Consider the following 25,388-nt stretch of genomic DNA (forward strand, 5'->3'; position numbering starts at 1 on the left):
AAACGAGGTAAGCCGTTTTGGGATGTCGAAAACTACAGTACCCGGAAAACCAAGCGAATACCAGGAAGTGTCGCTCACGTTTCCGTGGTCACCGTGAGATTGGTTCGCCGTCGGCTTCCTGCTGCAGTAAGAAGAGCGGCGTCGAGACAGACTGGGAAGACTCAACACTACCACCTCCAATAACTATACTGTACAATGAAACTGTTAGCAATATCTCCCTCTCTCGATATCCGCTTCGTCACGGTCATACTCCTGGTAAGCATATGTATCTTAGCCTTGGAATATGCACAGCTTTTTAGCTACAAGCTAATGTTAGCTAAGTAACGTTAGGTTAGCCTGCCACTGGATAGTTAGCTGCTAGCTAACTGCTGGCATGAGACGTGGCTTTTAAAGTGGCTAAGGTGACTAGCAAGCCAGTTCACTCGCTGCTGGAAGTGCAGTTATTTGGCAGGTTCATTGAGGAGGCCTTGTGACTGGGTTTTACCAGTCCCATAACTAATCAAGTTACCCAGCTGCAATGTCAAGTTAGCCGGTAGTGTGGAGTAACGCTAGCTGCAGTGTTATAACCATCCATAATCCATTTTATATAATCGGAATTTTGTTCGCATAACAGACTGTAACGTTGCATTCCCAAACTAAATGGTCTAAAGTCGGACTCCTGATAACTTTGTTGAGGAGTGAAGCATCCAGCTAGCATTAGGTGCTACCACATATTGACAGCAGTGATATAATTGCTAATTGCCAGCATGGTTAGTTTAAACATTTTGTTTATTGAGTGGGTTGGTCTGCTGTGTTTGGTCAAGCCTAACATTTGCTATTGAACGGATGCACGAATTTATTGTCGGACTCTTGTCGGTATCTGTATGTGTCTCTCAATGATGCTCGCCGGTTGGTGAATTCCTCTGTTGTGGCTCATTCTTATTGGCTGGAAACCCGGAACTAGACATAGGGCAGCAGTTCTGCGAGTTCTGCGAGTTCTGCGAGTTTGGGCCTGAAATGAAAACTTCCCTTAGAGCTGCACAGCAGTATCTTCATTGCAGTAACCACAGCAATGGTGTGGCATTCTGACTGTCTTTTTCAAATCAAAGTTCACAGTTGAACTTTCAAAGGGAATCAGGAAATATTTACTATAGAGCTGAATGGTAAGTCTTTTAGATGATCAGCTATCTTGGTAATGGATTAATAGTTTAAGTTGTTTTTCATGCAGGAATACTAAACATTCACTTGTCCCAGTTTTGTTAATGTGAGGATTCGCTGCCTTTCACATATCAGTATATTTCAACATGTTTCAGCATTTGATTTTTGTTTGGATAAAAAAAAACAAAAACAAAAAAGCAATTTCAAGGTGCCATGGTGTTATTATTTTATTTTATTTTATACTATTTTGACATTTCATAGGCTAGATCATTAATCAGTTAGTCAAAGATTTCATTTCTAATAGATTTGATAGTTAGTTGCTTTTATATCAGGAAGCATTTAAAAAAACTTTAAACTATGGTAAGGACAGTCACAGTTAAAGTTCATTTAAGTTACCCAGTAAAGCATTTAGCATTGTGTGCTCTGGCTGTGTCACTGTTTAAAATTATACGCTCTTCCTTCAAACCATAATGATATTTGTATTTCTCACAGCCTTTAAGTAGAATGAATTTGGTATATCCTGTTTGATGAGGATCTTGAGTAAGCAGAGATCACAAAAGATAAATAGATTGTGCAGGCAGCGTTCTAATGTTATGGAAGTGTAGACCACAGTGGCTGACATTTAAGTAGGGGCAGTGTAAAGTAAAAGTAAAAGTATGACCTTGCACTTGCAGCTTTAATGAAATAATTTAGCAAAAGAATGAAAGTTTTGATAATTTAATCTTTAATCTGCTGTCACGATGTCTGCAATGTTGAACACAGGCCCTTCAATAAAAGAGTTAATTCAGGCTACAATTGTCTTTATTTTTATGTAATTTTAGCCCTTAAATTATCTGTACTAATCTCTTTCAAACAGGATTCTTTTATAAAGTGTTGCAATCAGAGCTGGAACACAGAAATTCCATCATAATTACAACCTTATTCTTTTCTGAGTGGTTAAGAGGAAGTTACACGACAGAAAATGGTTGGCTGCAAGAGTTTAGTTTCCTAACATAAAGTACTGTTTCGAGGGCAACTGCTTTTGTTACATCAGTGATATTTCTTTTACTATGAAGTGAGCAACAGTAATATGCTGTTTTACACTTACCATAGAGGTGATTTTGTGGATTTAGGGTCATACAATGATTGAAATGTGTATTCAGTAAATTTTGATTACATGATGTCGAATTATGGGATTTCTGAAAACTGTTGAGCACCCTGTTCAAGGTGTACCTTGGAATTTCTTTGGAATCCTCTTACCTTTGGTATAGTTTTAACTCACAAGCTGTGGGTATATGTCATCGGCAGTCTATTTCAGTCAGAATTCTCCTCCCCTTCCACTATCTGTGTGTTACTGTCTATGTGAAATAACAACACAACCTCTGAGCAAGCAGCCTTGACATGCTGAAAATAGCAATTCAGATTTGATTTGGCACATCTTTTAACTCTGGGAGAGGAATGCACCACTGACATTGACCAACGTACCCATCTGTTCTACTTCACACAAGCTTCTCTAAAACTGGTTTAATAATGTTCAGCAAGAACCACATGCAGCTATTTTTGGACTTGTCTCTGTGGTTTTAATGAGTTCAGTATAGGCAGGCTTCACCTCTATGGCACAGATGATCAAGTTATGTATGTCTTTTTTAGCAGTTAAGGTTTTATCACATTGTTGATATATGTATATTACTGTTTTATATGGTCTTTTCTTTTGCAGGGATGTAGCCATTTTAATGCTGGGGCTTGCCTCCCCACGCGCAAATGTTCCACCAAAACAAGTTCCCCCAACACTGTTTTGAAAGGGCACTGTTGCTGCATCCTGGCCCAAGACAGTTGTGTTTGGTTAAAAGAAATGCAAGCAAACCAGAGCATTTTTCTTCCCATGACAGAATGGTAATGGGTTCTGCCAGACCTTTCTCCACCTGAAAGATTACATGCACATAATAAATACACAGCTTAAATGAAGCTTTAAGGCTTAAGATCTAGGTGGTGCTCATAATCAGTGCTGCTGGTTCATTTAAAGATGGCAGCTGATGTAGTTTGCCCACCTTGTGGAGATAAGTAGACTCAATACACAGTAAGAAATGGTTGCTGCTCCACAGTTCCAAATTTCATACTGTGCAAAGTTAAAAATACTGTGTCTTTGGATACTTAATCAAGGGTGCAGTGTGTATGATTTAGGGGGATCTATTGGCAGAAATGGAATATAATATTCATAAGTATGTTTGTATTTGTTTATAACCACCTGAAAAAAAATGGTTGTGTTTTCATTACCTTAGAGCGAGCTCTTTGTATCTACAGACCGAGTGGGGCCTCTTCCACTCGGTCGCTCATGTTGCACCACCATGTTTCTACAGTAGCCCAGAGAGGAAAAAACAGAGCGCCTTTTACGTTTTTCACATTTTAAACGGCCACCGAAGGGGAGGATGTAGGGAGGGGTACTCTGTTGGTTGCAATCTGCAAACTGACTGAGAGATGCCACTAAACCCTACACACTGGCCCTGGTTAAAATATTTGCCAATGTGCTATTTTGTAATGTACGTTATCATGTCCATATGAATCTGCTGTCCACATTTGCATGCACACAAGAAACTCGGGTTATGCAGAAAGTCATGAAAGCAAAATTTGCATGCATGCATGGACAGGCCAAAGGTGACATTGTTTACTGTGTATTTAGGCCAGTATGAGAACCAACTGACTGGGAGAAGAGACTGGGATAGACCTAGGAAACACTGGAGCAATTACACCTTTCAGGTTTCCTGCGACACTGTGGGTGTCCCACAGGAGGAGAAAGTTTCTGGTTAAAAGGACATCTTGACTGCTCCTGCTTACTCACTCTCCACTGCAAACAAAATTATTGCATGCTGTTTGAAGTATAGAGTATTAAAAATATATTTTTCACTATATTCTACATTAATGGGGTTGCATGAAGAAATACCATAGTGTGTTGTGTGTGCTAAGGCCGAGGTTTAGTGCTGTGGTCAGTACTTGACACTGAGAGCTTGTGTTCAGTTGCATCAGTCTGTCGATATGCTGGATAAAAGTGTGCTGACAGGCTTCTTGGTTCACTTGGTCTTAATCTTTTCAGTCTTGAATTTCCCCATTAGGAATCAAGCCTTTTCTCATCTAAGTCAACTATCTTCATAATCTTATCTCCCCTGCTTTGCGTACTGTAGCTGTCTTTACCAGCAGGTCTATGTTAGTATGTTTTCTTTGCTGATGTATCGCCTTCCTTATGTGTCTGTAGGTGATGGGCCTCTCTACTCCTGGACAAGCAGAAATCACCAGTCTGGACTCAGGCAACATTGATGATGTCCTAAGTAAGGCATCACACTTTACTCTTCGCCTGTTTCTTGACATTTTTTTTTAACTTAGTTTTTTTATTTCATTCAGATCATAGATACAAAATCACATTCATCATAAGGATGCAAATAAGCATATTTCCCAAAAAGGGCCAAGCTGCTCCTTAAATACTCATTTACATTGTTTTAAGAGATGCATATTAATTTTTACATCTTTGTTACCATGGCAAGATATCACGAAAATCACTTAATAGATTTTAGTGAAATATGGTCGGCAATGAAGAAAATGATCCAATATGTAATTAGTTGTGCTAATTAGTTGTACAATTACGCCTTTCAAATTTTCATATGACTTGTGAGCTATGACGTGGAGAGGCAAAGTTAAGTTCTCCTGGATTCTTTCCAACACATATCTTGGTATTGTACACACCCAATGCTGCCTGCAACAGATTTTCCACAACGCCTGCAACAGATGTGGTTGCTAAAGTATCTAGATAACCTGAAAAGAAAGTTATTGTTCTTTTTTAGTTCCATACTGCTTTCTCAAAAATACATGCCACATTTTTGCAGGTCTGGTTGACTTGACAGTAAAAGGACCTTGGCTTACCTTTTCACCAAATAAGCATTTAATGACATTTCACCAGTAGTGATATGATAGACATGCGTACTTAGCCATGAGTCACTAGTCATAAATCTCTGTTACTGAAGAGCTCTCTAAGTGCATTCTTGTTTTGTTTTTTTTTTTGCCTTCAGTGACAAATGGTCTTGGATTGATTTGCTTAATTAATTAATTTTACTAGCAAAACATGCATTCACGGGTGTATTTAGTAATGTATAGAGGCTTCTATTAATTTCCTGTTTGTCTGTGTGTTTCCTTACAGATAATGCTGGGGTGGCATTAGTGAATTTTTACGCAGACTGGTAAGTCTCATCCCCCACAGTAATTGGACCTCTGTATAATAAGTCAATATTTAAATTGAATTTTGCTAATGATGCAGATGTTTCCTATGAATGCCACATGATGCAATAAGTTTAATTAGATTGCCATCAACCACAGTAGAGATTTTGTTGATTTACTTTTAAAGGATTTTTACATTGTGTACTGATTTAATCTCATATATTTCTGAGCTGGTCTAATTAATAGATGGATAATGGAACTATTCTAGACAAAAATCGTTTGATAACATAGTTAAATACTGCAAAATTTAGTCCCGTGGATTAAAAAAAAATCTATTTAATTTACTTCTAAGTTATGGAAATCCTTTTGACCTCACACCACTCCCCCCAATTTATAGGTGCAGGTTCAGTCAGATGCTCCATCCAATTTTTGAGGAGGCATCTAACATAGTGAGGGAAGAGTTCCCTAATACCAAGCAGGTGGTGTTTGCCCGTGTTGACTGTGACCAACATTGTGAGTATTAATTACCTTTTTATTTAGTGCTTTAATGTTTTTACTTTTTAGTATTCTTTGGTGTCCTTCAGCATTGCCAAGAAAAATAACAAACAACAACATCCAGATACAACTAACTGACAACTAAACTTAAAACATGAAAAAATATTCTATATTTATATTTATGTATAATATTTATATATATTATATATATATATTATAATAAATTTCTCAGATTTTGAACATTGTTGGAAAAATTTTGGATAATGTAAGTACACACCGAGACACCACATGTCTCATTGTTTTTACACATTTTAATACAGAAATATTATATATTGTGCCTTTTAAATGACAAATCATCCAAATTTACCATTTGTATTTGTATTAATATTTGGGGTGGTTGTTGTTTATGGTGATCTAATGCGCTAAACTGATATAACACCCTAATTCTATATACAGAAAGCAAAAATGACACACACATACACACACACACACACTCACACTCACACTTACTATTTTTTGATGCGCATATGTACACATAGATGCCCAGCACACCAAAGCACAGACACATAAACCGCCAGCCTCAGCCTTTTGAGATAAAGCAAATTAAAGAGAATTATTGATGACCTGCAAACTGTTTGAAGACTAATGACAAAACTGCTGCTTCCTGTGAAGACGGGAGGCTTAGAGACACCCCGCAGGGAGATTGACACCTGCCACATGCACACACACACACATTCAGTGTGTGCAGAGAGAATATTTACTCTTGGCGGGGGGTGGCTTTCATGTGGGAGATCAGAGCTCAGAGCTGACTGAAGGCAGTGTTTTCAGACAGGTTTAACCGCCGTCTCTCTCACTGCTCCGCTCCTCATCCACCCATTCCCATGTGTTTTTACTCTGCTTCTTCCTCTTCATCAATTGATTTGCCCTTCTTTACTTAACTTCTCCTCCGCCTCTGTATAGCGGACATAGCCCAGCGGTACCGCATCACCAAGTATCCGACGTTGAAGTTGTTCCGCAATGGGATGATGATGAAGAGGGAGTACAGGGGTCAGAGGTCGGTAACAGCCATTGCCGACTTCATCCGCCAGCAGCAGGTTGACCCCGTGAAAGAGATACATTCATTGGAGGAGGTTAATACTGTGGATGTGAGTCACAAACACAAACACACTATTTCTATAACGTCTACAAATTCCCAGTCGTTGCAAAATAAAATGTCAGAATTTCTTTTCTCAACACTTGCATTTTTGTTTTCTTATTCAACAGAGAAGCAAGAGAAACATCATAGGTTACTTTGACCAGAAGGACTCCGATAACTACCACACGTATGAAAAAGTTGCCAACATCCTTCGAGATGATTGCATGTTCTTGGCTGCTTTTGGGTGAGACTCCATCCTTTGATCCACTTCCCCTAATTATTTAACTGAAGCCCATATGAAGTGTTGTGCAGATGTTCTCGGGCTTAATGTCAGTGTCACTCTTCGATTTCCATTGAACTCAAACTTTTCTGGACTGCTTTACTCTTCTAGCGCTGTATCTGAGTCTGAGCGCTTCAGTGGAGACAATGTAATCTACAAGCCTGTGGGGGAGAGCGTCCCTGACATGGTCTACCTCGGCTCACTCACCAACTTTGACCTGACCTACGCTTGGGCCCAGGACAAGTGTGTGCCTCTGGTCAGGGAGATCACCTTTGAAAATGGAGAGGTTTGTTGTCTGTTTTTCATGTAGAGTGTGGTCAGCTTGATAACAATCTGTTGATTGTTTTGGGTGTCTGTGAGTGTCTAATATTAGATGCATGAATCTGGATATGCACAGAAGTTGCACACGTAGATATTTACACAAAAAACAGCCTGCAGGGTATTCATGGAGTCTGTGGGTAGTCCATCTGCTGAGCCTTGCAAAGGCCCTGACTCCATCTGTCTTGACACTTTGTGTTTGTGTGTGTGTGTTTTCCAGGAGCTGACTGAAGAAGGAATCCCTTTCCTCATCTTGTTCCACATTAAAGAAGACGCAGAGAGCTTAGAGAAGTTCCAACATGAAGTGGCTCGTCAGCTCATCAGCGAGAAAGGTGAGTGTGTGTGTTTGTGACATTTTGTACCTGTCAGGGATGTGAATTTTAGTTACTCCTGAGCCAAACAACCCTCTGTACACAACTGGTGCTCATGACATTAACGTCTCCTCTTCAGGGTCAATAAACTTCCTGCACGCAGACTGCGAGAAGTTCCGCCATCCTCTGCTCCACATCCAGAAAACTCCTGCTGACTGTCCCGTCATAGCTATAGACTCATTCAGACACATGTATGTCTTTCCCGACTTCAAAGACCTCTCGTAAGTGCCACCTTTCACTTTCTCTATGAAATGATTTAGTTTTGCATGAGGATGCATTTTGTATGTGTGCAGCGTTTTAGTCCTTAAAATTAGGTGCACAGTCTTATCAGTGTCTGATAAACGATTAACTGCGCTATATTTTACTTCTTCTGCGATACCACCACGTGTGCATCACCATTTTTAGGAGAAAAAAAATAGAAATAGAAATATGGGCATAATAATAAAGATTCCCTGCAAATGCAGCTGTAATTAACAAATTAATCATCCACATGTCAAATCAGTCTGATATAATCAGCATTCTTTTGGACATTTTTGAGCATTGAAATTCTTCATAACAAGATCTACTTAGATGAAGTTAATTTCATGACACACACACACACGCCGTAATCCACTGTGCGCTCAACACCAGAGAAATGTCACACCACCTAAAATCTGTCCTTTATGAATGGGCCAGGACACTGGAGCTAATGTGACATGATTTGGCACGTGCAATAAGTGCTAAACTAATCCAGTCTAATCTAATTTAATCTTATTTATTCTGTCCCCCACCACTCTGCCTCCCCCAGTCCCCAATCAGAGTGTGATCAGATAGACAGAAGCCCTGAGGACTGACCAGCCCTCCACAACCTAATTACATCACATCACCACTGCATGTGGCACACAGCTTGTAATTACATTAGCGCAGTGTATGTTATATATGTGTGTGTGTGTGTGTGTGTGTGTGTGTGTGTGTGTGTGTGTGTGTGTGTGTGTGTGTGTGTGTGTGTGTTTGCATGTTTGTGTGTGTCTACTTGCTGCTCTGACACACGAGAGCTGTGACTGGGAACCAGCGCCGCCTGTGTGATATGACAACAGCTCATGACCTGTCATTAATAAGCACACTTCACAGGACAGCGTTGATATGGATTAATGCTGCTTCGTGACACTAATGTCCTCGCCGCTGCCACGAGCTGTTTTGTCTCATATCAACTCACCCCTCCTCCGTAGTTCAAGCAGGTCGCTTTATTCCAGAACTTTGTATGCAGGAATGCCTTTGTCCAACACACAGTTAATGGGCCTTGCGGTAGAACCACTCGTACACACAGACTGCCTCTTAAGTGTCCCAGTGAGTGATTTAAGAGAATTTCTATCATTCATCAATATCCTTGAACACAGAAGTTTCATTTAGTATGAACTAAATTCCCAAGTGGTCCTGACCTGTTGTAGAAGTCGTATGCAGAAGAAAAACAAATAACTGAAATGAACATAATGCAAAAGTAGTTTCTGTTCATACCACGTCATTATTATGATGTTTACAGGAACGCTTGAATGCTTTTTCATGATTTTGCAATTATATTTTGGCATTACGACATGCACATGAAAATTCTCAGTCTGTGTTCATCTTATGCAGGTTGCTGTGCAGGGTAACATCCTCCATTAAAACACCTGGCAGCAGAACACCACCTACTGTATGATATGCTCACTATACTTTGCTTCAGAAAGACTTTTTTGGATCTAACTTATTGTCGGGCCAGTGTGGGTCTACTCGTGTCTCTTTTTAGACGCTACTGATAAATATGAGGAGTAAGTACGCAATTTTAAAAAATGCTCGTTATAAAGTCGACATAGGAGATGCTCCATTTTTGTTACAATGTTTGTTAATGATACAAAGCTTTATTGTTCAAAGTAGTTACTATAGACCTGCCTAGATTTTGTCTTTAGGGCCTGTTCCTTACTAGGTGAGAGGTACGCGTGTCTTAATGAGAACAAATCCTAAATCTAGATTGGGATGACTGGTGTAACATTTAGGTCAGACTTTAGGACCAGTTTAGGACCAGACATAATCCCTGTTTTTGCAGCCGGCCATCACAGAAGCATAAGAAAATACACCGCCTAACACTTCTAATGGGTCAAAAGTAATGATTGAGAGCAATTACTTTTGCACGAGTCTATACCTTTTTTTTTCTTTCTTTTTTTTTGTGGAAAATCCAACTTGTTCTGCATTGAAATCCTAATTGCTCCTTCCGAGCAGGCCAATGCCTTTTATGGTAGCTCCACCGCCCTCAGTGTGTCTCTGTGCGTCTGTGTCTCTGTCTGTGTGTGTGTGTGTGTGTGTGTGTGTGTACGTGCCTGCGGGTGGAAATTGTAAAGCCCTTTGTTAACTAAAGTAGAAAAGCACATATAAATGCAGTCCATTTATTTTGTCAGACCATTTTCCCTTTATTTCTGTTGTAGTACATTGCTGCTCCGATGAAGTCCTTGCACAAACTGAGCTCTCAAAAATGAGAAAGACAAAGAAAAAAGATGGGGAAATATTTCTCAGAATAAGCAGAATTATCTTCCAGCAGAACTGGAAAATTTCAATGACCGAGAGTAAAACCATCTAGTCTCAGAGACCCATAGTCATCTTTAAAGTGGTGCAGCCAGACGAGAATCTGGTAATTCAAGTTTCAAGCATGAAGTTACTCAGAACCACTAATAAAATCTCAGTAATAAGTTATAATATCTCGTTAAGATATTTTAGGACAAAAAAAGCTTGAAAACAAGTAAAATGCTCCAACATAAAACGGCCTGATAAGAAGGCATATCGTGCCAGACAAAAGATATTTCTTCTTAGATTTAGCTTTTTGCAGTATGACAGCTGCACTACTGATATTTTCTAGTAGTTTCAGGTCCCCTAATACGACCACTGGCCCTGCTAAATGCTTCAAACGGAGCTGACCTGGTAACCCTGTGAAGCCATTTGGGTGGTTGACTGTGTAAATGATTACATTTCATGAAACCACACCTACTCATGAATGGGTGGCACCCACCCAGTCCGAATGTCACACAGAAAGAAGTGAGCAATATTTAGGATAAGAATACAAAAATCTTCTTGTATAATATTCTGTGTGTGTTTTCCAGTATCCCTGGCAAGTTGAGACAGTTTGTGCTGGACCTTCACTCTGGAAAGCTACACCGAGAGTTTCACCATGGTCCTGACCCCACGGACAGCACACCTGGACAGGTGAGACAGCACGCACCACAGAGTCACAGAAAGTTGGTCTCACCATGTGATGTGAAACTTGACTTTTTGAATCTGACTTTTACCCTCAGGAGGAAACGGGAGGCGAGGTGGCCAGCAGCCCTCCAGAGAGCTCATTCCAGAAGCTGGCGCCCAGCGAGACTCGCTACACCATCCTCAGACGGGACCGCGACGAGCTGTGACCTCAGCAGTCTTCCAGTGATCCTGTGACTCAATGCCACGCCCCAGGGTCAGGGAGGGGGTTAGGGTTGGGACAGGCCAGCGGGACAGAACAGAAACACCCAACACCCTTACTGAAGAGAGAGAGATGGAGAAGAGGAGGAGACTAAAGAGGAAGGAGGAGGAGGAGAAAAAGAAGAACAGGAGGAAGAGTGTAGTCCACGACACAACCATGTTGGAATAACCTATATTTTCATAACTCTTTCATGTACAATTTTTATTTTGGATCAAAAGGAAGCGGGGTAAAGAAGAAAATGTGTGTGGGCAGTGGTTAGGGGCATTAGGACATCAAGAGAAGTGTTTTTACTTTTATTTTTTGGAGCTTGTAAATATGTTTGTGCTACATGGGAGTCTCATTGTTGGTCTAAATTAAATGCAGAGTTTTCTTTATTTTATTCCTTTCTTTTTCATCACCCGGCTTTTTGTAGAAAAAAAACCCGCACCCCAGAACAGTTCTCTCACTCCAGTTGTACGGTTCTTATCTGTGGGTAGTCCAGTTCAGCCTGTCCGATAGGAGACGCTTGTGTAGTCTCACCGACCTCATGGCTGCATCTCAATATGACCAACTCTAGTCTAATTCATTTGTATAGCACAAGTTATAACAGTATGCCTGTTTGAAGTAGCTTGATCTCCATATCTTCTCCACACACTCGTAGTTCTGAAGGAATAGAAAAATATTTTGAAATACTTGGTGGGGGTGACATAATTTCAAAACATGACTTGAGTCAGAAGATAAAGAGACAGAGCTACTCCAGCTTATTGAGATGCACCCCTTTTCTTCCTGGTACTAAATGGTGATATTATATGAATGATGAAGGTCTCTTACTGTGCCTATAAGAAGTCTTGCCCCCTTGCACCTTTTTTTATGCTTTACTGTTTTACAACACTGAATTACAGTGGATGGAATTAAGATTTTGTTTTGGTCAAGAATCAACTGAAAAAACTGTAAATGACAAAGTGAATGAGCTTTTGGCCATCATACTAAATTCTGTGTTTTAGTATAAGCCTAACACTGCACAACACCGAAAATGCACCATCCCCATCATGAAACCTGGTGGTGGCAGCAGCATCATGCTGTGCGGAGGCTTCTCTGCGGCAGGCCCTAGACGGCTTGTGACGGTAGAAGGTTGAACTGATGCAGCTACATACAGAGAAATCCTGGTGAATGCGTACAACTAGAGATGTATAATGTAAATTAATGTAAATTAAGCCAAATCTACGCAGGAAACGGCCATGTGAAAGTCCTGGATTAGCTAAATCAGTGTCCAAATCCGAATTTTGGTCAGGACTTCATAATTCACTCAAAGTACAATCATGTAACTTGAATGAAGTAGCTTGCAAAGAATTAGTATCCAGATGTATAAAGCTGTTGCAGGTCCACTGAAGTAGACTGCTATAACCAGAAAGGTGCCTCAGTAGTATTGTATCGTCTTGAAGGACATGAATGCTTATGCAATCAAGAAGTTTGTTCATTTTGATCCCAAGACCAATCTGTAGGAATGTTTTTTTTTCTATTCAGTGTCTAAAATGCTGATTACCTCCACTACAGTAAAACAGTAAAACATTAAATGTCAAAGCGGGCCGGGTACCTTTTAAAGGCACGGTATTTGCCTAAGTTGTGATCTTGGGAATCAAATAAGTGGGGGAAAAAAAGATTTGAAACCGTGTACTTTAACGTGATCATGACATTTATGAAATGGCCGTTGTTTTTGCTGTTATCTGTTGTCAAATGTGTCATCACGCTGGGGGAGAAAAGACTGCATCCTTCCCTGTCTTTTAAAAACGCAAAGAGACGAGGGGAAAACCCATGTGATGGAACGGTGGAAATTTACAGTCTGCCACTTTAGACAATTTGTCTTAAAACTGGTTTTGTCATTTATATGTCTTTGAGGTTTTGGTACAACACGTCTAAATCCCTGAGATCCACTGAGCGTGAATGAATCCAAAAGCAGAAGATAGATTAAGAGTATGAGGGACCCATTGCTGAGTTTGTCCTGTGTTCCTGCCCCTCCATAGAAGCCAACAGATGCCTGCATAGTGACATATCAGCCCACATACAGGAGAGCAGCGGGGGGTGTGTGATACCATTTCTAAAACCAGTCATCTCAGAGGGGAAGAAGAGTAAAAAAAATGGAAAAGTAAATTAAAGACCATTTTACAGGATATTGTGTTGTCTGATGCTTTGTATGTCAGCCTCTCTGAACTTTACTGGTGTCATTTACCGTTCTGTGAATCCAATGAATGACATTACTGTTTAAAAGAAACACTTTATTGTCAGAAGACCAGCAGCAGTGTAATCAATACATGGCAGGTTCTTACACTCCTGTCCCTGAAGTGATGCGGACAGTGGCACTTTGGCGCTTTTTATGTGCAATTTTGCTCTCATACTTTGCAAAAACAAGTCTATTTTATACAGTATAACATATATAAACATAGAAACAGGATGACTTGCATTTACATTATTACCACAGTGATGTTTTCTCCATACATCATTCTTGTAGTCTCACCAGTTCATGTCAGGACATTATTTTCTACATAAATGAACATTGAGATATTATCACTAGATAACTTCGAAAAGGATTAATGTGAAAAACAGATGCTAGCTTGAGGCATACAACAGTGTCAGTGTTAGCATTTGACAGAATGTTTGGGTCTGTTATATTGACTTAAATTATATGGTGCCATAGATTTGTCTTAGTAACAAGATGTGCTCACAGCCATGTCAGACCTGACCGCACACTGCGTAAAAGCTGCAGTGTAAATGACTGCTTAGCTGTGTTCAGAATAAAAAGATCATTTGTGTATAAAATGAATGGCCTCACAGAAACACCCCAACATCAAAGTAAGGCTGTTGTTACGTAATTGCTTCACAGCAGTGCTTGCTAACAGCAAAGCTTATATATTGAGTCTCTTCAAGGCAATGTCAGCACCGCCGAGGGTGTAGTTTGTACTTCTTTCCGATTAGTCAGTCAACACTGACGCCTCAGTGATTCGGCAGCACCTGGGGTCAGAGGACTAACCAGAACCGTTGGGTCATTTGTCCTTGCTTGACTCTGGGTCGGCTGGTGGTTCTGGTGCTGGTGGAGCTGTCAGTTGTTTCATCTGGATATCCACTCTGGCTTTGCGGTGTTTCTGGACCAGGTTTCCCCCCGCAAACCCCAGGGCGCCCCCTCCCAGAGCAGCAGCCACCCCTGCAGCTTTGAACCCGGCCAGCAGGCCAAGCGGACCTCCTAATACACCGCCCAGCAGCGCCCCAGCAACCGGCAACACCGCCAACTTGTAGCCCACCGCCTAGAGAGGGCCAGGAGGAAGAGATGTGTTGTGGTTTAATTTAACGCTCACGCTCTCTCTCTCTCACACACACACACACGTAAACACACACACACCTTTGGAAGCATTAGGACTTTGTGGCTTCTAGACAGTCTGCGATAGAGTTTGGATGTGTCGATCCTTTCATGATCATACATCGACCCGCGGACGGAGGACACAAACAAGCTTGCAAACGTAAATCGACACTTCCATAGCTGCATCAAAGCCTTTTCATTATCTTCGTTTAGGGTAAATCAGAGAGATGTGGCCTGTGTGTTATTACGGCTGTTATCATCAGAGTGGAAGGTGCTCTTTGCTGATGACAATTAATGACACGCACACACGCGCACAGGAACACACATTTGATTAACACTTCACCATTAAATTAATCGAGTTCAAAAGCTAGCATTGCGTGTCCTCTCCCCTGTGGCAGTTGAGGGAATTTTAATTTCATCTGAGCCGAGTTAAAAGGACTCTGGGCACAGGTTGTAGAGGATGGAGGAAATGTGGGTGTTGTGTGACTGCGCGCGTGTGTGTATGTGTGTAATGCTGTTTGACCTGATGACAGATTACAAGCTTTCAAACACGTTAAAACATCTGACATCCCTCTCATCTGCTTTATCTCTCCACACCCCCTTCGTCTAATGTGCAGCCCACTACATCTAGCAGCAACCTAACAGGGAGGTCAGCCTTTGTTTGTTTTGGGCAAATTCAATTTAAATGAAATAATATTTCATCATTTGAGGCAGTTATGAAGTACAAGTTGGTAAATTGTTGCTGGATTTGCATTAAAAAATTTATTTTCCCACTTACAGTTACTGATATCTTGCCACGCAGATACTTTTGGTTTTATTTGCCTTGATTCAAAGTAGGTGTTTTTTCCCAAGCAGACACAAATATTGGGAGCAAAGTAGGTCTTCTTGGATTTAGACTCTATCAACACCAAAATGGATATAGAGCGTGGTGGGATTGAGATGCACATTTCTATTATAAACGAGCGAGATCGCTTGAGAAACGTGGCCGCAATCAGCTTAAAAAAACGTCACACGGGGTGGGGCTCAGCAGGAAATTGGAGATAACTTGTCCAATCATCAGAAATTTACATATCTTCAGGCCAACCGAAGCATTCTGAGCCCGACCTATAGAGGGCACCAAAAACGTGTACTTCAAAATGCAGCGGACAGAATTTCACCAATAATCACATATTTGCTCATATCTCAAGATGCCTTTGAACAATCCTTATTAATAAAACTCAGTGTGTATGCTCAGGAATCCCATGAAGTGGGACAAATGGCAGAACTTTTGAGTGTGTGATTATTGAAATGCGGCAGGCTTTGTGATGGTCCTGGTCTTGCTCCTTCAAACAGAATTAAAGCAGCTGAAGTGACTTGGCTCACCTATGCGAAGACTGAAACCGGCTCACTGCTACTTGGGGCTTTAATTTTGGGCAAAAATGCATATTTTTTGTAATTCAGCTGAATAGACAGACAGCTGTGGCAGAAGGCTGTATAATTTTGCATTTCGGGTTATGTACTGTCCAGTGCTTTGATTATACTGGGTTTCCTCTGCATATAAGAATCACAACTCTCTGTCATCACCATCTCTGAGGGTCTGTAATTACAGTCTATTTGCTTCACACCTCCATTAAGTCTCTGAAAGTGTGAGCATTTCCTTTCTTTCCTTTAATCGCAAACAAGACACTGACAGTAAAGTTAGAAAATGTATTTTTTGATAAACAATCCCTGGCAGAAAACTGCTTGCTCTCGTGTGTGTGTGTGCGTGTGTGTGTGTGTGGTAAACTGACAAAGAGAGGTGATTCATTCTGGGTATTGCAGACACAAAGTTCAACATTTCAAGTGTGTAATATGTGTGAAGGGCACTGAGCTGTCCTTCTGAGTTACACTCGGTGTGTAAGAGTGTATTGAATTGATAATGGAGACCAGAATGCTGCTCTTGAAAAACTATTAAACAGTCATTCAAACCTCTCCTTAATACTACACACACACACACACACACACACACACACACACACACACACACACAGACTCTCTTCCTTCTCTCCACTCCTTTCTATCTCTCTCCTCCCTCTATTTCCTTAATTGCAGCTTTCCTCCGTATTCGAGTGGATCAATAGGGACAAACGCTGTGGAATGGCTGGGAGGCAAAGTGCCATCGATCTCCCCCATCTCCCAAACACTACCCACACACACACACACACACACATCAGATCATCAGGACACACACACATACACACCTTCCCCAGGCTCTTGGTCCCCTCCTCCACGTTGGCGGCGGCTGTGTTGACGTTGTCCTCTATGCTGTCAATCTTCTCCTGCTGGGACTGATGCACAGGGGTTAGACACACACAAACACATATTAGCACACACACACAGTCAGGCTAGCATATTCACCTACATACACACACATACACACACGCACACAGACTCTCACCACACAACTGTCGTGCATTATGCTTTTTTTTTTCTTTTTTTTTTTTTTGCTGTCCAAATTCTGCTCCACGGCCACAAGTTAACACAGGAAGGGTGTGTGTGAGTGTGTGTGGAGGCTGTGGGTATAATCAAAGGAGATTTCACTGTATGTGTGTGTGTGTGTGTGGCATTGTGTAGGTCTCATGAAATATTCAGAGTGGCAGCTGTCTCTCTCCATGTGAGGGCTGGATGGACACAGTGACCAAACAACAACCAGCACACTTTTCTTCTCCTCCTCTTCCTCACCTTTCCTCTTTCACCTCCTCACTCTAGACTCTCAAGTTGTTTCACATATTCAGCTCTGTCCGTTTTTACAACTTCTTTTTGAAAGAAGAAACACATTCTGAGTGAAGACGGCAGTTTTGTACCTGACCGCTCACATCCACACTTCACTTCTTCTCCTTGTCTCCTATTTCCTGCCCTCCTTTTTCCTCCCTTTCACCATGACCTATATATTACAGCCACGCCACTGGGGATACAACGACAATCGGGCTGCCACTAATGATGACTCACTATTAATTAACCTGCTGATTATTTTCTTGATAAAACATTTAGCCAATAAAATGTCAGAAAACAGTGGAAAAATGCCCAAATCCTAATTTCCCACAGCCCAAGTGACATCTTCAAATGTTCTGTTTTATTGGACCAACAGTCCAAAATCCCAAAGTATTCAGGAATAATAATAATAACAATAATAAAAAATTAAGTAAGAAAATGACAAAAATAATTATTCAATTATCAAAATGATTGCTGATTAAGTTGTTGATAAATTAAGCGTGTAGGTTATAGTATAATGGGTTTTGGCCCAGCTGTTGGCTCAAAAAAAGGGACATTTTGACACCTGGGCAAACTGTAATTTGACAAACTACATCTGTCCAGTGTTTTACATGTAATCTTACCTCACGGCCCTCTAAGAATGTGAGAGTTTTAAAAACTGTGAAATGACATCATTACTGAAGATGAGAGCTAGTGCCAAAATGATCTTTTCATTAACTTTTCTGTGCATCTCCAAATAATGTTTTATTCCAGTTTTGATAAACTGCACAGTTGTAGTCAGTTATCAGGTTAAAAAAAAAGCTTTATTGTTTTTGTTTTGTATTGTAATGCCACAGCATCTGTTTTGAAGCCATGGTGATCTTCAATGAAATCAAATCAAATACACTTTTTTCAACCCTCTAATCAAATCGAAAGGCATTTACACGCATTAGACTCTGGTAACTTGTGATGGACATTTACCCCCACTGTTGACATTTCCCAGTGTAAATAAATCATCGAAGAAATACTTGAAAATAATTTGAATCCTGTATTTGTCAATTTTAACCAGAGCAGAAAGCAGAATCACAACACAGGTTATGATTTTGAATAAGCCATAAAGCAAAAACATAGAGATAAGAACACAAACAAACACCGGAACAGCTACTAACATGACGCACGTACAGAAACAGTCTCAACCACACACTCTCACTCACTCACACTTTCCACTGTGGCTGAGCGCTAGAATATTACTCCCCTAATGGCATCTTTCACCCTTGAGACACCATAACAACATGTCAATGCTCTTTCTGCCCCCCACCTCATGCCTCTATCTATTCTTTTTTTTTTACCCTAACTACATCTTCACTCTCTCTCTTTTTCACTGTTAATCTCTCCGTCACCCGGCCTCCCTGCTTCTCTACCCCCCTCTCTCTCCATCCCTGAGGATAGAGTGATAATCTGAGCCGTCTGTTCTCCACCTGCTCCGATGTGTCCCTCGTTCCCCCACCTCTCCCCCTGTGGACAGCCCGCCATCCTCCCCCAAAATCCTCCCTCGTGCCATCGCCTACTCCTCAATCTCTCCTCTCGCCTTGGTGACGGGGCCTCTGGGGCAGCAGCGGTAGTCCTGAGCTGATCTGTGTAACCTCCTCTCAGAGGAGCCTTGCCAGGCAACACAAGCACACATGGTCAAATACACACCACTTCCTGGAAACACTACAGGCGGCCTACCTCTGTCACATTATTTTCGTTCGCAGGGGTAGCTGTGCACACGTGAAGATGGAGAAATCCATCTGTGTGAATGTAGCAGCTAAGAAGCGCACAGCAGAGTTGAGTGTTTATACTCACATGGACAAGCAGCGAGAACTCCGTCACCAAACCACTCAGCTCCTTCAGATCCTGACAGAGAGAAAAAACTTACCAAATTTATTTCTACTACAAGCTACAAAGTGTCATCGTCTGGGATTGACAATCACATTAACTAATGAGAGTGAATATTAATGTGTGTCGTATGTATTACAGTAGAGCAGCGTGAAATAAGTGTGTCTGCAGGAACAGGTAAGAGGGGTCAGTTGCATTAGATTATCTTGCAAGAGCGATGAATAATGCATGTAACCATAGCAACATTTAGAACAGACAAACGATGGAAACTACTGTATTGTACTTTGTGTTTACTGTGTTAATTTCTAATTCAATATAGGACTTTTTCACAGAAAACATTTTGACACGTCACAGCAGGAAAAGCACAAATTATCAATAATAAAGTGAATGATGATCGATTTACATTTAGCTGCTTCAGTTTCAGGGTCCTAGTACTGTTGATGATGCCTCACTGTCAAATTGTCATGTCTTACTGGTACACAGAGTTCAACCCATCTGTATAATGTAACTAGTACCACTTGAGCTTTTCCTACTATGACATGTTCAAATGTCTGCTGTGAACAAGCTTTTTTTCTCAAAACTCCTTCTGCACACAATTTTCATAACTTTTCAGTTTTTTCTTTTAAGAAATCCAATCTATGAATTTTGTTTTGGATTTCCTTCTCTAATATACTGTAAACATGGAGGATGATGCTACACCAGAAGAGTTGAGCGTTGAGGAGAGTTGAGTCGAGTTAAATCTGAGCTCTGGCCCTCTTTTAATTCCTCATTTTAACAGGAGGAATGAATCGTCACATCACAAAGAAAGGTCTATAAACCAGCAAAGCATTTAGACACAAGGCATGGGTTCCTTGAAAAGAAAAAAAGATAGACTGTTTGCTAGGATACTGTTCAAAGAGGTCCCGGACATGGAGGTCCGGTCTGGAGGTCTAGACATGCTCACCTCTTCCAGGTTGTCCCAGGACTCAGCTGCACTCTGATCAGCAGGGATTTCTGGAAGCCGGAGCTGCATTTGGCTGCCAGATACCGGCTCCTTGTCCATGTTGTCATCAGCGTGGGAACTGCTGGACACGCAGCTGGATGGCTGAGCGGCGGCTAGTGGTGGCTGAGGCGCCAAGTTCGAGTGCAAAAGCAGGAAGTCTCGGGCGGCAGCGGACGCCCTGTCTCTGACTGGCTTGACAAGTGCTTCCAGAGCGGCAGTGTCTTCAGCGCGGACCCGAGTGCACAGCTTCTCCATCTCTCTGATGTTTGCTCGCAACTGCTGCAAGGAGACAGAAGAAGTTAAATCTTGCTGTCACAGCAAAAACATGCAAGATACAGATAACATGAGAGAAGACACAGCAAAACAAGCCATTTTAATAATGGCAACACAATTACTAGGCCATTAACTAAGTAAGTAAGGATGCTGTCATACATGAATTATGTTCTTAATAGCCTAACCCAAACCCTTAATAACCCCAGAATAAGGTATTAATAGGTACTTTATAGTGACGAATAAAGATGCTATTAATATGCATGCTAGTAAGCAACAAGTCAATGGTGAATATGTATACTTTAATATAAAGTGTCACCCTAACAATCTTTACTGTCATGTTATCTGGTAACATTTCAACACAGGGCACAAAATTCACAATCGCAACCAAGTCTCTCTCTTATGCCTGTTGGCCCCAAAAAGTGCTCATACTGACAGGCTCAGCGTCCCTGTAAACTGTTCTAGTGACGGGAAATGTGTGTGTGCGTTGGGGTGTGGGCTTAATAAGGTTCAGATATGAGGCTGGGGAACACAAGCCCCCCTCATCCCACCTTGCCCTGAGGGTGACAGGAGGATTACATCCCAGCCATCAGCCCTCCAGGCCGCAGCACGACCCGGGCTCAGGGGGTCGACGCACTGCCGATAACACATTCTGCTAATTACACAGCATGAATAAACATACATGTATACACTTGCCCTTGTGTGCATTAAACTGCAAAACACACTGATTAACACGGAGACAGTCGGGTCAGGCGCCTGTCAGCCTGCAAATTAACCGTGACAGCACGAAGCTCAAACGAAGAACAACCAAACACACACTTAAAAGCAGATATTCATGATAAAACTGCATTGACTCGGCTTCCCTGTGTCACAGTGTTTGCTGTAGCTGCTGTGGTAAAAGTGTGGGTACTGAGTCTGCCTGTGCCTTTCTCTTGGGGGTTACCTAGGCGCTAGGCTAGTGGGAGTAAATGTCAATCATTCAGTAGGGGAAGAGACTGCAGTCTGTCTTTCTGTGAGGGGGGACAAAGGACAGATGGATTAAAAAGAATTGAAGATAAACCAGCACAAAGAAGGGTGGACTAAATAGGCCCATTTACTATCTATCTATCTGAAATGGGTGGAGTAGCCAATTGTTGTTCCCCATATTATTGTTTGGCAAATAAATCAGCAAATTGTGTGCGTGTGTATAACAGACTGGGTCTGTAATTTCAAAATGTATTTACAACTCCGATTCAAAAAAGGGGCCGATGTGGAAAACATAAATAAAACACAATGTGATCATTTGTTAATCCTTTTTTACATATAGTCAACTGCAAAACAGTGCAATGACAACGTATTTAATGTTTGACCTCATCACCTTCATTTGATTTTTGTAAATATCTGCTGATTCCGAATTTGATGCCAGCAACATATTTCAAACAAGTTGGGACAGGAGCAACAAAAGACTGGGAAAGCTGTGGAAGGATCCAGAAACACCTGTTTGGATCATTCAAATCATTCCAATGTCCCAATTCCCAGTTCCCATCACAGATGAGGTATGAGATCCCCACAGCCAAGTCTCTCCAATCGCATGGCGACAATAAGATTATAGAAGTGGTCAAATCAGTCTCTTATGTTACTGAAAATGTCTCATAGCAGTTGATTAATTTTGGCTAATTAGGAGATAATGCTTTGATTTTTCATCATTAATTGCCTATTAAAAACAAGCGTCTTCACCTCGACTAGAAGACCATCTGTCGTTGAAACATTATATCAGTCACGTCCACGTGAAATAAAAGTAGTTTGTCTATTTTTTCATTTGCATAGTTTGGTCTCTACTTCTCTGTCTCTCTTCATCACACCAGTTAGAAGGACTAGTTAAATGCACACTGTTAGCATGAATATTTAGCTTATGGCTGAAAGCAGGAGTAGTAGTAGTTCTGCAGCATGATATACTGTGTGTATATACTATTGAACGTATGAGCATTAACACAACAGACACATTTACTACTCTCTGTCAGCTTCGCGTCCGCACGGTTCTCTGATGTGCTGACTTCAGACCAGCATTCACAACCGGAGCCTGGTGAACTGTGCGCTGTTAATTGTACATTTTAGATGCTAGTGCTATACTCCTGCTGTGTGCTGCATTTAAACTACTCTGACAAGCACAATTTACTGAAAAAAGTGACTTAAGTGCATCTAATGGGGTAAATGTAACTCATTACTACCCACCTCTGCTATATATCTTTCTATGCTATGGAACATAAGCACACATACATACACAAACACACATAGACACCATCAAAAGCAGAGTAGACTAACCCCTGGATTGACACCATAAAGACATGAGAAAGCACTCTGCGTGTGTCCCTAAGGTTTGCAGGGTAATGGTGAGAGGATACTCGTGTGCCTGTTTTGAGTTATTTCACCTTCAGAGACATGGTGGCTTCCAGGCAACAACATCCCCTGAGGCATTTCACACCCACCATGTGAACAAGCGCACGCACACACACGCACACGCGCACACACACACACACACACACACACACACACACACACACACACACACACACACACACACAAGATATAGTCTGTGTGAGGTTTGGTAACAGCTCTTTTCTTGCCCTGATTTTTAAGACAGAGAGTTAATTTAGCTATAAATACACAATCCAGCCTCTGTGTGTACTGTATGTGTGTATGTACATGTGTACACAAACTGAATAGAACTTTGTCTGGTCTATAATAACAGAGTTGACTGATTTATTCTATAGTTCTCAATCACAGCAGATAGCTCAGTTGTCACAGAGATGGTTTAATTGTTATCACGTGACCTTCAAAAGGAATTCTGGTCATGCAATAACATGGGGTCATGCATGAGAGTAGACTGCAGAGGGGTCATACATCAGTTCAAGAAGTGAACAGTCCTCTCCTTCACTCATACACTTGACTGGATAAACAGAATGCATCACTGGCCTGCTCCTGGTCTTCACTTATGACTTTCAAACTGGAAAAGCTCGATATACCACAAATCAGGGAATGCCATGTTTTTCCAAACCTGGGGCCCTAAGTGGCTAGACAATTTCAGACAAGAAATATACTATGCAGTCGCAGAGTCATGCTTGTCTGGGAATTTCGAGAAGCACTGAGTCACATCATCATCCAAACAATTCTGACATTCACATGCCAGGCCAGGCTCAGGCAAAGGCCTCTGTGTTGATATAAAGGCTGGTTAGTACAGATGTGAAGTTTAGTGCTATGAAGAAGTTTACAGACTGATACCTGAACCGTTCTGCTGGCGTTGATTTGCTCCTGATGAAGGCGGTCCCATTGCTGATTATGCTGGTACTGCAAAGACAACGGAAAAACTATCTGTTATCCATCTGTGGACCGGAAGCAAGAGTGTGGATATGAGGGTGCGATCATGTGCCGGGCCAGATTTTAGTCGTCACCTTCAGTATGTTATTGTGGTGTTTCTGCAGCCTCTCCAGGTCCGTGGGTAGAGCCACTTTGATGAACTTGTGGATTGGTGCCTCCAGGCGCCTCAGTGTCAGCTTGTTGCCTTCCTCTGCCATGTGTCCTGCTGACTGCCCACAGCCAACACCTCTGTGTAACTTGGACAGTGCACCTGCTCAGCTTTATCTCACTGCCCCCACAGACACTGTAAATACCAGCAGAGTATGGTTTTAATAAATACAGAAATCAAATGAATAAACTCTGTGACACATGCAAGTCTACCCACACATCTAAAATTGGCAACTTCATAAGACTAAAAAGTATTTTTTTTCTTGCCACCATCCTTTTGGTGAAAAGAGTATCTGAAGAGTTACTTGCTGACAGTATAACATCTATGCTGAAATGATTACTCGATCAGTCAGGGGGTCGACAGAAAGAAACGGAAACTCTATGTTTCCAGCCTCTCAAATGTTCATGTTACATAAAAACCTTTGGGTTTTGGACTGTTAGTTGTGGGACAAAACAAACACTTAAAATACATCACATTGAGCTCTGGGGCATTTTTTTTTTTTTTTTTTTTTTTACAATTTTCTGACGTTTTCCAGAATTCTAACAGTTAATTGGAAAAACGATAACCAGATCAACCAATCACGAAAAGAATGCTAACAATGATCAAGCTTTTGCTGCAGCTCTATATAAGACTGTATCATATAAATGTTTATAACAGTGCTTTACGATACACCTACTGCTTGGTAAGTGGTGTTTGCATTAACCGATATTACAGGCTGATACAAATCTACAAAGCTTGTCAGAGCAGCCATTCCTGGGTTTTTTGTCAACCTATTACACTTTCATGTTGGAGTCTAGTTTTGGAGGCAGCTGGTGACATCTCTTTTACTGTCCTCTTACGCTGAACTGAAACTGGTAACACACACACAGCTTCAGTTAGCTAGTTGAGTAGATTAGCTAAATGAACGGACTAGCATGGTATTAGCTGCTTGCTCAGCTAACAGCTTCGTATGGTAATTTTAGACAACATTAGCGAACCCACTGATTTAGCCAATAAATGTTGTACCACCAGTCTACTGCCGACCGTCAGTCAGTCAGAAAACGAAACGTAAAGTACAAATGGCGACACTTACCACTGAAAATACCATTCGAGAGTATAATTAATATTCGCTAAAGACTGCTGTTGTGAGCCTCCATACTCTTGAGAAAATAACGATGAGCTACATTTGCTAATTTTTGGCAACGCTTGCAGTTTCTTTCTGACACTCTCTTGTTTGTAAACAACTCTCTTCCCTGTCCGTCCATGAATAGTTTCCGACCGCAACCAGCACCCATGGCACATTGTGTTCCTCCTTTTTTAACAGGTTGTTTTGTGTCCATTATCCATTATAGACTGGTGAAACTA

General features: G+C 41.3%; 2 protein-coding genes across 3 annotated transcripts; one reads left to right on the forward strand and one right to left on the reverse strand.

Annotated features, from left to right (window-relative positions):
- The first annotated feature begins 119 nt into the window (after positions 1 to 119).
- erp44 (endoplasmic reticulum protein 44) lies at positions 120 to 11,749 on the forward strand. The gene is made up of 11 exons (XM_041942196.1): positions 120 to 255; positions 4,364 to 4,436; positions 5,300 to 5,339; positions 5,714 to 5,829; positions 6,772 to 6,956; positions 7,075 to 7,190; positions 7,338 to 7,512; positions 7,765 to 7,876; positions 7,995 to 8,136; positions 11,020 to 11,122; positions 11,212 to 11,749. The coding sequence occupies exons 1-11, from the start codon at positions 196 to 198 to the stop codon at positions 11,320 to 11,322; spliced, it is 1,233 nt and encodes a 410-aa protein (XP_041798130.1). The 5' UTR covers positions 120 to 195; the 3' UTR covers positions 11,323 to 11,749.
- Positions 11,750 to 13,610: 1,861 nt separating this feature from the next.
- On the reverse strand, positions 13,611 to 25,273 carry stx17 (syntaxin 17). Of its 2 annotated transcripts, none has more exons than XM_041942199.1 (7): positions 25,117 to 25,273; positions 23,971 to 24,179; positions 23,801 to 23,866; positions 20,234 to 20,548; positions 19,258 to 19,308; positions 16,923 to 17,009; positions 13,611 to 14,650 (listed from the first exon to the last, which is right to left on the reverse strand). In XM_041942199.1, the coding sequence occupies exons 2-7, from the start codon at positions 24,091 to 24,093 to the stop codon at positions 14,393 to 14,395; spliced, it is 900 nt and encodes a 299-aa protein (XP_041798133.1). In that variant the 5' UTR covers positions 24,094 to 24,179; positions 25,117 to 25,273; the 3' UTR covers positions 13,611 to 14,392. The 2 variants fall into 2 exon arrangements, with proteins under 2 accessions (XP_041798133.1, XP_041798132.1); XM_041942198.1 differs by having other exon boundaries at positions 20,234 to 20,551.
- Positions 25,274 to 25,388: the final 115 nt, after the last annotated feature.

This window comes from Chelmon rostratus, chromosome 8 (genome assembly GCF_017976325.1).
Source record: "Chelmon rostratus isolate fCheRos1 chromosome 8, fCheRos1.pri, whole genome shotgun sequence".
In the NCBI taxonomy this organism is placed as follows: Eukaryota; Metazoa; Chordata; class Actinopteri; order Chaetodontiformes; family Chaetodontidae; genus Chelmon; species Chelmon rostratus.

What these genes read in the sequence shown, in the direction of transcription:
- erp44 (XM_041942196.1), top strand. Translation starts at nt 196, where the DNA reads ATGAAACTGTTAGCAATATCTCCCTCTCTCGATATCCGCTTCGTCACG. An exon ending in TCGTCACGGTCATACTCCTG is followed by an intron (nt 256 to 4,363) that starts GTAAGCATATGT and finishes ATGTGTCTGTAG; the next exon opens with GTGATGGGCCTCTCTACTCC. An exon ending in ATGTTCTTGGCTGCTTTTGG is followed by an intron (nt 7,191 to 7,337) that starts GTGAGACTCCAT and finishes TTACTCTTCTAG; the next exon opens with CGCTGTATCTGAGTCTGAGC.
- stx17 (XM_041942198.1), bottom strand. Translation starts at nt 24,093, where the DNA reads ATGGCAGAGGAAGGCAACAAGCTGACACTGAGGCGCCTGGAGGCACCA. An exon ending in ACCACAATAACATACTGAAG is followed by an intron (nt 23,867 to 23,970) that starts GTGACGACTAAA and finishes TTGTCTTTGCAG; the next exon opens with TACCAGCATAATCAGCAATG. An exon ending in ACGCCAGCAGAACGGTTCAG is followed by an intron (nt 20,552 to 23,800) that starts GTATCAGTCTGT and finishes GTCTCCTTGCAG; the next exon opens with CAGTTGCGAGCAAACATCAG.